This window comes from Ptychodera flava, chromosome 10 (genome assembly GCF_041260155.1).
Source record: "Ptychodera flava strain L36383 chromosome 10, AS_Pfla_20210202, whole genome shotgun sequence".
Classification (NCBI taxonomy): Eukaryota; Metazoa; Hemichordata; class Enteropneusta; family Ptychoderidae; genus Ptychodera; species Ptychodera flava.
Genome location: NC_091937.1, coordinates 16,218,768 through 16,231,270, shown reverse-complemented (window position 1 = coordinate 16,231,270; position 12,503 = coordinate 16,218,768). Strand labels below are relative to the sequence as shown.

Sequence of the window (12,503 nt, the reverse complement as noted above, 5' to 3'; positions counted from 1 at the left end):
ATAAAAAGAATGATTTGCAGGACTGCAAGTGGCACACTTTTGGAAAGGGTAGCAATAAACATATCTGGTTGTAAATTTCTGAAGAAAAGTTAATTACTAAATATGAATACTTTTTTCGTTATGTCTCACTGATACATATGATGCACACAAAGACAAGCAAAGATGTCAGTTAGAAATGGTGAACAGAAATCAGAGGAGCAGATAATTGGCAAAGTGATATATATCTTGAAGTTTAATGGTACATCTCATTTGCAGATATCCAGATATTTCTGGAAAGTGAGATGTACATGTACATGCACACGTTCAGCATACATTTTCATTTGATGATGCTGAATATTTGCAGACTCACGGTGAAAGTTTTAAACATTAGGAATTAAAATTGGTGAAAGCCAACTTGTTTTTAATTTTCTCTTTTTTTCTAATTTGGTTGTCATAAAACCAAGTTGCTGCCACTGAAAGCAACAATGCTGAGGAATATTTTAGAACATTTCTTGAACAAAACACCTTATCCAAAACATGAATTCACATGTTATTCTGCTCATTCCATTCACAATCCAATGTTCATATTAAAATGCAGATAACCCTGTGTAAGTCAAAATTCACATTTTGTCAGCAGTATTTTTCAAAATTGACAGAGCATTCATATTTCAAATTTTTTTAAACAAACTTTAATTTTAGAATAGTCATGATGCGCATGTTTTCAGATGACACGAAACAATACATGTTAATTTGTTTTTTTTGCCTTTTCTGCCAGCCGCCACTGTGAAATCTTTGATTATACATATCAGAATGAATGGGACACAAAAGTATTAGCATCAATACACAATGTGTAAGCCTATCCACATTTCTCCTAGCCTCATACACACTGAGATCACTTCTTGGACTACAGCAAATTTCTTGTGTACACAATATTTCAACAATCCGACACATAGCATTGGTGCAGTGCCACATGATCTTCTGGATGCACATACAGGATTATTGGAAAATCAACCCTTTTGTAAATTTTTCACCATATATTTTTGACAGTAATACATAATATTTTTATTTTCAACATTAAAACCTATTCGTTGAAAAGCACCTTGAAGATGAGACGGCCATAAATTTATTTTCAAAAAAGTTTATAGTAGATGTAAGCACTGTAAAAAGTTATGTAGAACATTTAAAAAATTTAGAAAGGGTAAAATTGATGAGAATGAAACATAGAAAAAAGGAGCAGAAAAGAAGAGTAGCAGTAGCAGTAGTTTACTCAAAGGATGAAGTGGGTGTATATTTGGGGTAAAAAACCTCAATTTTTGTATTAATGATAAAAATTAATTTAAGTCGAAAACTAGACAGTATTTTCTGAAATGTAATATTTCACTTGAAAGGATAGTATTCATGTAGTAAAAAAACAACTATTTTACTGGCATTATCCATCTTCATTTTAAAATTGTAGGGGTTTAAAGACTAACACTCTAATAATTGATTAAAATCATGATCAGCAAAATTAAAATGCCTCTCATTCAAAATGCCTCTTATTAAAATGTAAGAGCTTTATTGCCAAACAAAACCAATTGATAGTTGTTGTGTTATATAGCATTTAAAAACATAATGTGAAATTTCAGAAAATTTGACCCAGCCGGAGTGGAGTTAAATTCGTTGGAAATTTTGAAATTGGGAGGCAAAAGAAGCATAAATTTGCATAATTAACACTTCTTTATCATGCAACTTTCAACTGCTTTACAAGCTACAAGGTAAACCCAACCTTAAAAAGACATTTGCTGTAATTTTTAGCATTTGTTCAATGTTCATCTCTGTGTATCAGCATTTGTTTGTTATTCTATCACTACATAGAACACCCAATGCTGTATTTAGCAACACACCAGTGTGAACATAAATGACCATTGTTATTGTTGATAAATGAATTCTAGTCTGGACTTGATCTGACATCTCTTTTCAACAAAAAACCCTGACTGTTCACTGTATGGTTTGTATTGACACGCTAAATACTGGACATTTCATAACGCTTCAGGGAGGAGAACAAGATACTGCAGTAGATGCATAAAACAAACCACTGTGAATATTACCGAATTTGGCAGCTAAAGGAGTTTAACTAAACATGTTGAGTTCATCTGTCACCCAGGTAGCGTCTACGGTGCTCTTTTGTAGAGATCATAAATTCTGGGCAAATATTGAATTGATGTTTTTTTTTCCTTGCCCCCCCTAAAAGATTGTGGTATTTTTGTCTGGCCCCCCCTAAATTTTCTTGGGAAAAATGGGTGGCCCCCCCTGAAAATCCTCCACCCCCCCCCCCCGGAAGTAAATTCTGAATCGTCCCTATAAACGCAAATGTTCATTACGCACGTGAACGCATGAAACATGTTGCAGTTACTGGTTGCTTGTTTTCCCTTGTCAGCTATATTTTGATGACATTTTATGCTGGGATTATGATTGGTTCAATTGAAATGATGTGACAGCACTAAAACTGCTTCTGATACTTGATTGGATTGTAGTAAAATTTATCATTAAATTCATGCGATATTTTGACAGATCATTCAAGATAACATCAGCAGACACATTGGCAGCGCTGTGCAGTGGAGAGAACGCGCTCAAACCTTTGAGTAACTCCGCTCAACGGCTATGCTTATTCAATGCGTATTTTGGGGTCGCGGCCTTTCGGGACAATGCTCCGTGAACACTGAGCGAATATAGGCCTATGTTGTATTTGATCACGTATACGGTATGGAGAAATGTCTTGAAAAAATTCAGTCGCAATCTCATAAATTTGGTCGCCTATGCGACTGAAAATGGTCGCTACTTTGAGCCTTGCTTGAATGTAATACATGAATTATCGGTCGGTCCGGTTTTATGTTATTATTGCTCACATCTTTACTCTGAAAGATAAACTACCTATTGTCATTTATTTCTGTTACTTTCTCCTCTGTAGCAGCACGTACAACTTTGTCGTAACTTGCAATTTTGTAATTTTTGCCTTACCGCACTCCCTGAGTTTTGTAAGTATTGTATTGTTATTATAATTTATTTCAGGTCTACGTAGAGCCATATCAAAATCAAGTAAAATACTTGAAATACAAATTGTAAATGGATATGATCATTCTAAAGTGAGTCCAAAAGGATTACCGGATATAACAATTTTCACATTTTTTTATTCAGATGGTTGTCCTGGACACAGGCGTACGGAACGTTTCCTAGATCGTCGTCGGATGGGAAGTGACGGACACTGCACTGTGAGGCCGAAGGCCGAACCTCGGTACTGTATAACTATTACAGTACCGAGGTTCGGCCTTCGGCCTCACAGTGCAGTGTCCGTCACTTCCCATCCGACGACGATCTAGGAAACGTTCCATACGCCTGTGGTCCTGGACAAGTCCCCCGTTCATCAAAGCTTTCAACAGTCACCCGTTTTGCAGCGCCTCACAAAAATCTGCCCTCCCCGCAAAACAATGGTACAGTCCAGGGCAGCTCCTTTGCATCCGCTCTCACGAGTCCCATTACTTGGCACTGACCACCTGATTTCGGGGTGCATCCAGCTGCCCGGTCAAGAGACATTGGCAAGTGAAGATGCTGCCTTACCAGATTCCAACCGATTTTAAGTATTTTTTTTTCAAATAAAATGAAGTGAACAAATTCATTAAAATCTACAAATGCAAATTTATGTAAATTTAACCAAATTTGGCAGATGAAATTACGAATCAAATTATCACAATATTTTAACCTCAGTAAATATCGTATATTGCACGTTTCATACCTGAAACCTGGACTAGAAATAACAATTTCTGTCAGTGACTCCAATACGAATACGAATACGAATACGAAAACGAATACGAAAACGAATACGAAAATAACTTCAGCATCGTCATCACAGTATGTTGTCACTACTGTCAGCCGTCTTCGCTCGGCCTTTTCGCACTGACAACGATTTGCACGGCATGTCTGCGTTTACAATTTCAGTCCGGATAACATCACATGAAACATTCCTCATAGACGTAGAGCCGACTTGGACTATACGTGATTTAAAACGCGCCATAGCGAGCCGAAAGACTGACCAAACGTTAGGCGACGATGGCCAGTACACCTGCGGAACACTCCATCTCATCAACTCTGGGCGCGAACTTCTTGATCACTACACAATTCAGGTGAGAAGCAAGTTATTCATATCCAGATTAAAAATATCCCAAGTCGATGAATTGCAAGTGTTTGCCGTTCAGCAGCTCTGTGACTTGTTTCACTTCAATGTTCAACAGGATCGAGTACAACTTGTCCCGAGTAGAGCGCCGCCAGTGTTGGTTGTTGCTACGTGACGATGTATGGAAATCCCCTGGCTCTTTCAGTCTCTTTCGTCAATCGTAATAGAAGGAATTCATTTGACGTATTCTGCATATTACGTAGGAATGTTGAGGTAGAAATGTTGTCGCATGAACAATGTAACATCACATTTTAATACTGTTCGAAGTTCCAGGGCTCACTCGTTTCTCAGAAAATTGCCATCCCATTAACATTAAAGTTGTCAAACGCAAAATCTTTTACAGTTTGGGCTTGCAATCAATCAATTCATCCAACGTTAGTTACAATACTCCAGTAGACTGACCGTTGTTCATCAGAACAGGAAACTCTGGTCTAAGACAGATATATGAGAATGTACAACTTGTAAGTTAAAGACAAACTGTATATTTTATTCAATTATAATTGCAATGACATGAATTTACACATTATGAAGTAAAATGTAAAAGTGTTTCACTGTACATGTACCTATGAGTATTGAATAAATCTTGAGCATCCTTGATGTGAGTACCCATCCTCTTTAGCCATGTGCATCTACTACTAGTCTGGGAAGATGGTTTCCCATTAAAATATTAATGTTGGTGGGGAATTAACTCTCTCGTAGATCGCATGATGACAGATCGTGTTGACAAGCTATGGTGCCTCTGCTAAGTAAAATACACAGTGACACAATGCTATTATTGATAACCCTGAAGGTATTGATGGTACCTTTGTTTACTGATTTAACTTTTCTGTTGCCATAATTGTTTTAATTTTTATACCAACTGGCAAGTTTAATGATAGGGTAGGAGCCTGGTGGTTCAAATACATTTATACTCAGAACATTGTGTAACTCAGCCAAACCCAAATCACCAAATCATCTAACTTTTATTACAGGAATGTAATTTGCATCAACAAAGTGTCATACATGTTGTGATCAGACAGAGCAGCGATGATGTTGATGTTGCTAGGCAGCCAGAGGATGGTAGAGACTACACCAGCATTGTGTCTTCAATATCAGATCACAAACCACATTTCTATGTTTACTGCAAAACTTGCCAGGGAATCAGAACCGGAAAGTTGAGAGTTTGTTGTCGTCTATGTAAGCTTGATACACTAATCGTACAACAGGTATGTCTATGTACCTTAACTCTGCACAATCCTGTCGCAACTTCGCAAGATTCTATTGTGTGCAACTCCAAAATCACAGAAGACGTACGTATCATGAATGGAAAGTGTTTTGACAGAGATGCACCAGCAGTCAGATATAAAATAGTTCACGTGATAAAGCTTCAACTTAGGCATCATGGTCATTTTGTTTGCACACCCCCACACATCCCCCCAAACCTAGAGAGAGAGAGAGAGAGAGAGAGAGAGTTTTATGATTTTTTTATAATTTTTAAATAATTTTTGACCAAGAGGACATCACATTTCATTTGCTTCAATACTTTATCAAAATTTTAGCAAAAATCTGAAAAAAAATTTACTTGGGTCACCGTCATGGGTGGAGGGACTCTGCTTGGGTATATTTTATAGAGGTGACAAATATAACATCAGCACGTAAAGGGTTTATAACCTTGTTGACTTCCACTTCACAGTCAAATGTAAAGTATGTTGTTCATCTTTTGTTGTTCGCAGGATCCAGTGTGTTGGGATGATGTCCTCCAACCAGAGAGGATACACGGAACCTGTCAGTCCTCAGGTTGCCATGGTAACCATGCTGTAAGTAATCATTGGCATGTTGTGGGTGTTAGGAATATTGATTTTAGTTTTACTAATATTTATAAGCCATAACGATTCATAACAGTTGATTTTCTTTACATTGTATTAACCCTTTCCCTGCCAGACAGTATCACTTCCCCATCAGCCAACTCAGTGAAAAACGGTATTGAGCCAAAACCATACGTCTTTCCACCGATTTGGCTTGGTCTGTTCCAACAACTTTAATCCATAACAATCATGTTTACAGTGTCTGTGATTTTAGGGGCCTTCAAATTTTCAATGAGATATATTGTGCTTTACTAATTATAATGAACTTGACCTGATGATGAAATATGAACTTGGCAGTATAAGGGTTAATGTATTATTTGACATGTGCTCTCCTCATTACATTAACAAATAGCTCACAGTTATACAACACAATTAATTTCTTAACGTTATTGGTCGCTTTAACATTTCAATATTACAGTGTTATTCCAGAGATCAAAACATCTCACACCAAATCAAAGTTGCTTGACCAATTTTTAAACCTTTCATATTCCATAGTGCTTTATTGCTATCATGGTCTTTCATTCAGGTAGATTTGGACTTGAAATGCCACAGAAATGAAAATTTCTCTCAAAACCATATTAGATTTTTACTAATCTGTGCAAAAGAACAAGGTGAATTGCAGACTGTTGGTATTGAAATAAGCTTTATAAAATGTTTTGAATCGATAACTCCACTTTAATCTTATAGGAATTTTACTTCAAATGTGGATCCCATGTGACCCCTGAACGGGAGCAAGTTGTGGTTCTGTATCTCATCAAAACCAATACTAGAGACGTGCCGTGTATTACATGTACAGATGTGTGGTTAGTAGTATCATTCGACTATCACTCCATATTCCATCTTAGAAACTCTGTTCCGCTGTCACCCACGTTTTTTGAATCCTTTCTTGATTCCACAAGTCAGGAATGTAGGAAATAGCTGGCAGACGACAAAAATAACCAGCTGTCAGCTAAAATTTACTTGCTTTTAAAATTATTAGTTGTGTAAAAATGTAGGACATTTTGCACAAAATGTGCTACCACACTACATTTATAACCACCGATATTTTTATCTTTGACACTGTAACCAAAATTTTCTACATCCCTGCCATCATACAGCTGGTAGTAGTGTGCCTTCTAACTTGTAACATTTCATAGCTCTCTTCATGTTAACCAAACCTATACACCAGTGCATGTAATATTTAAAGTGTTCTTGTCTCTGTGACATTTTCTCCCAACTCAGAGGCATGCCAATGAAGTTAAAATTGTGGTCTCAGTGATCATTGAGATCACATGTAGGTGTTGGGATTAATGGTATTGAACTTCAAAAATTTCAAAATTCTTCATCATGCTCTTTCCATAAGTTGGTTCAAAATTTTGTACATATTTAAAAAGATGTAATAATTGTGAAAATCACAGTTGTATTAACCAATCTGCACATCTACAGTCTTCAGTGATACTAAAATTTCTTTCCTCCTTTTTACAGTGATCCAGTGCTAATATTCCCATGTGATTCCGGACATTCTATGTGCCTTGATTGCTTTGGTCAGTATTGCACCACAAAGCTGAATGACAGACAATTCATTGAGACACCAGAGCATGGCTACACTTTAGCCTGTCCAGGTATGGCAATATTGCCTGTGTCCGTGAAAGATTTTGATTCAACCCGATGTCTTATTCACTAGTGATGGGGTCTGCTGATGACTCTTTATACAGTGGAAAAACCAGGCATCTGAACTTCTGAATTGTCTATTTGGCAAGCATCCTTTTGTAGCAAATTGATCTAAATTTGTTCATTTGCTAATTTAAAAAAACATTAATTTAAACTTTTACCTATATCTACTATGGTTTGGATTCCTATTTAATGAACGAAAAAAACTGGCAGTTGTAATGAAGATCTGAGAACTCTTAAAAAGCATGCAGCATATTCAGGGTGTTTTATAGTAGTTCAGCGCAACCTTTATGGCTGGCAATTGTAGGCGCTGCAATTTTCATAGTTGATCAGAACACAAATACCATTACATTGAAAGTTGATGAAATCTGGAACAGGTTTGGATTATGTAGAATTTGGATGACAAATGACAAGATACCAGTGTTAACAAGGGTAAAAGGAAACCAGGGAGCTACATCCATCGATCAATTTCTTTATTATTATCATTTTCAATGTCTCTGCCAGTTATTATTTCGGCCGCTACTCTCACAAATGCGAACCTTCTGATTTTATTGTCTTGTTTACATTCAACACAGCTGGCTGTGAGAACTCCCTTATCAGAGAGACACACCATTTCAGGATCCTGGACGAACAACAGGTTTGTGTCGTCGGTTTATGAGCTAATATGATAACATGACAACTGTGTCTTTACATCTGTGTGTATGCTTTTAATAAGGGGCATTTTTATTACCTGATGGTATATTCTGAGAACGATGAACTGTGATTCTAAATTTGCAGTCTGAGACAGATCGAAGTTGCTGTTCTGGTATGTTGAAGGGGAAGACAATTTTCCTTGATGAAGGTTTTGATAATTACTATAAAACTCCTTTTGACATCAGTTCTTTGGTAACTCTGTGTAATTGTGTACATGTGATACAACAAACATGAAGAGCACAGAATTCTCATGACAATTGGGAGTAAAGTTTATGTTAAAGCCAAACATCATATTGTGACCAAAATAAGCAAACTAACATCAAGAGATTGCAAGGTACGTCATTACTTTCATAATGCTGTTTGAGTAATTGCTTTGTCCAATAATCTACAGTCAAATTTTTGAGTGCTTGACAGTTTACAGTTTTCAACTGTTGTTGTTTTTTCTTATTTCGCAGTATGAAAGATACAAGAGATTTGGCGCTGAAGAGTGGGTGCTACAGAGTGGTGGTGTGTTGTGTCCTAGACCTGGCTGTAGTGAAGGATTTGATGTACCAGATCAACAACTCAGAAGGATACAATGTGAGGCTTGTCAGGTTAGCTGACCTCTGTTAGTTAATGCTATAGTTAACCTGTCAATTAATACCCTATTTATAACATTCAGGATCCAGGGTAAACCTTGCCAGTTGACTGCTAGAGTGTGCGATCACAGCAATCATATTCAAGAGATGTGCCTGTCCATTTATGTGTTCCCAGCAAGATGTTGACTTCTTTTTGTAAAACATAACTGGAAAATAAACAGTGGAAATGCAAATCTTTGATCGGCACGTTGCACAAATCAATCTCATCAGTCTTGTAACAAGTGTGTATTCAGTTGTCTCTGTTTGTTCTGCAGATCTTGCAAAATAATATTTGCCTAATTGTTGACAAAGTTACGTTCTATCACTGTCAGCTACACCCAGAGCAGGACCCTGGATAGATCTCAGCTATGTGTCATACACAGCGCCCTCTAGAGATACTACAAGCTAAGAATGTCTGCAGTTCATTCATGTAAAGACAGATCATCCTCTTTTCAATTTACCGATCATCTGTGATTGAAAGTGTTGAAACTCTGGTTCCTAATGTTCCTGACAAATATTCTTATGTCTCTGTTCAAGATTTCTAATTTATTCTCATTCTGTTATTCAAATGAGTAACTGTTCTCCCCTATATATTTCAGTTTGTCTTTTGCAGGCAATGCCACCATGAATACCATGAAGGGGAGTGTGGTCAACAGCCATCAGGAAGTTCCAGCCACAACTATAATGTCAATCCAGAGAGAGCCAGGTGGGAGAGACAGAGTATTGATACAATCAAGCAGACAACCAAGCCATGTCCAAAATGCAAAGTACCAGTGGAGAAAAATGGTAACATTGTGTGTTTTGTTTTGACTGTTCAGTCAGGCTGACTTTGTTTCAGTTGCAATACAGGGCCTCAACCCACTGCACAGGATTTTACAAAACTTGGACAAATGAATTAGTCAGACAAAATAAGTAGAATACAGATGTGTTACTAAAGCCTTCCTGAAGGAAACTTAAAATTATTCACTTTCAATCAGGAATAAAAATGAGGGGTCACGGAACACAAATTTTGACATTAGAGAAACAAATAACCTAAAATTTGACATTCAAAAACGCTGCTGTTCTTATAATATCTACAGTTTTAAGGAGAAAAAGTTAATGTTTGATTATTATGAAAGCAAGACAGTGAAAACTACTTTGTTCAGCAAACTTCAAAAGAGTTCACAGAAACAGCAGACCATACTTGGTTTTGTATAAGAATTTGAGAATCTGGATATCTGTCCTTGAGATCATTTGTCCTGAGTTTTATATAGAAAGCTTACAATTGGTTACTTTTACAGTCATTGATGATGTAGCATTGATGTTTGAAAGTCTGAGGAAATCTTTGACAGAAATATAAATGCTCACATATCTGATCACTGCACTTGAGTCAAATGTTCCAAATTGAACAGGGGACTTTCAGAAGACTCCATTTTTATTGTGAAACAATCCTAGCCATAGATGTTCAGCAATTAAAGCTGATGTAATGTAATGTCTCTGAGTGTTCAGATGATCCATGTGGAGACTGAGTCCACATAGTGCTGCAAAGAACTTGTATTCACAGGGAACTACTCACACATTTACATTTGTTCAGTCTGCTGGGAAGTTTGTTAACTTCAAATAGAAGTGATTTTTGTACCATATCAGTCTATAAATGAACTCCCTAGCATACTGAAAAGGTTTAAAGATGTCTATTGTTCCCAGGAACTACAAATGAATGTGTACACTTGCACACTTTTGACTTCGTTTTGAAACTGGTTTGTCGAACTTGTGAAGACATTCTGGCTTTACAATCATGGAAGGCTAACTTACATCCTTCTTGAAGTTGTTTGTCCAACCAAAATGTAACAAATATTTATCATTCTTGTCGGACAGGTGGGTGCATGCACATGTCATGTCCACGGCAACAGTGCCAGTTTCAGTGGTGTTGGAACTGTGAAAAAGAATGGAACAGAAGCTGCCAGGCTGATCACTGGTTTCAATGACATTCTGCCTGGCACTATTTGTACTGCATAAATGAATACGAAAAGCTTGATAAGAAGAACTCCTACGACAACATTTTTACGTACACTGTTCATTGAACTTCTGAGCTGTAATTTACAATTTGTAGTAACAAGCCACGTAACACAGAAATTTAGCATCCTTTGTAGTACTACACAACAAATCAAGAGTGACAAAATCCAGCATTTAATGCACAGGCCAAGATACATGAATGCTTTCCAAAAAAGAGTTTTTATCTCAAGTTTTGCAGACTTTAAAGGCCTTTCTGGCAATACCTTGGATCGCCTTTGTTCTAGTCTGTAAGAGGATTGTGGAGGTGTGATAGCCTTTGCTTTCCATTGAAATTGTAATCTTGTGGGTAAATTTTCTGATGAGACAATCTGTTGCCAATGCAGCCCTTTTACCTCAACATCGCTGGAAATATCCGAGGCAATAGTGAATTATAGTACAGCTTGAATACTAAAAAATTTCTCGGGAGATTGTATATATGTTTATAGTATGTTTGATATGGCAAATTTGCCATAGTCGGTTGGCATGGGGTTGCAAAATACCTAATGCAAATGTAGAGCTTTGACTATCAGATGAAAACCTGACTTCAAAACTCCAGAACTACCAAAACTTTTCACTTCAACAAGTGAATTTGCCATCTCCAAAAGACCAGTTCATTGCACTTGACATGTACTATGTATGGCCACAGTTACCCTACACCAAGAAGAGAAACCGTGGTATGGCCAAGAATGTGAACAGAACTTGAATATTCATGCAAGACTGGGGGACTGTCAATGTTAATACTTGCTATGGGACCACTGAAGACAGTGTGGATTTGCTCAATGGCAAATTTAGAATGTTTTGAAGTTTCAATGGGCCCGTCACCTTTTGTTGTGTGCTGTACAACCTGATCACTGGAGAGTCTATAGCAATGCTGTACCACCACTGTAATGATAGGCTGCAAGTGGCATTATCTCGCTGTGACATCTTTCAAACATTTGTACCAACAGTCAGTATTTCACATTACACTCACATATGCACCTTGTGAAATCAATAAAAAAATAATTTTAACGTTGTAGAGAAGTTTGTATTTCACTGGTTGACTGAATTTCACATTCCAAAGATTGAAAGTTCATTGGTAACACTCTTGTAATCTTAGCTACAGACTACCAACACCGGTCTTCATTGATCTGCAAAGGAGATATCTAATGAGTGTTCAACCTACTACTACTAAAGTGTACAGAATAGTACCTGTGAAAGATCTACTAATGATAATTAGAGCTAATTTTGTTTGACCCCACAAAATCTTACAAATTTGGTCTTTAAAAGTATTCAAAAAATTCCTTTTCAACGAGGTGTAGAACAGTTGATTGGAAGGGCCTGGAATGTTATAAGTAACAAAATCAAGGAAAGCACAAATATTCATTATGATACAGGTGTACTTCAAATGCCCTTGTCTTCCACTATGCACCAGGAAGAGGTGACACAATTGAATGTTATCCAATGGCATGCCTTGCCCCCCCCCCCCACCCCGAATTGTGGAAA

The 12,503-nt window shown here is 37.1% G+C and overlaps 1 protein-coding gene across 1 annotated transcript; it reads left to right on the top strand.

The window, feature by feature from the left end:
* The first annotated feature begins 3,851 nt into the window (after positions 1-3,851).
* On the top strand, positions 3,852-12,032 carry LOC139142125 (E3 ubiquitin-protein ligase parkin-like). Its single transcript, XM_070711955.1, has 9 exons — positions 3,852-4,136; positions 5,158-5,391; positions 5,899-5,982; positions 6,718-6,833; positions 7,495-7,631; positions 8,256-8,317; positions 8,829-8,966; positions 9,590-9,776; positions 10,845-12,032. Exons 1-9 carry the CDS (start codon positions 3,867-3,869, stop codon positions 10,952-10,954), a joined length of 1,338 nt encoding a protein of 445 aa, XP_070568056.1. The 5' UTR covers positions 3,852-3,866; the 3' UTR covers positions 10,955-12,032.
* Positions 12,033-12,503: the final 471 nt, after the last annotated feature.

Excerpts from the sequence above, each read along its gene's own strand:
- LOC139142125 (XM_070711955.1), top strand. The coding sequence starts at position 3,867 with ATGTTGTCACTACTGTCAGCCGTCTTCGCTCGGCCTTTTCGCACTGAC. Across the intron at positions 6,834-7,494 it reads ATTACATGTACAGATGTGTG|TGATCCAGTGCTAATATTCC; the intron begins GTTAGTAGTATC and ends TCCTTTTTACAG. Across the intron at positions 9,777-10,844 it reads AGTACCAGTGGAGAAAAATG|GTGGGTGCATGCACATGTCA; the intron begins GTAACATTGTGT and ends CTTGTCGGACAG.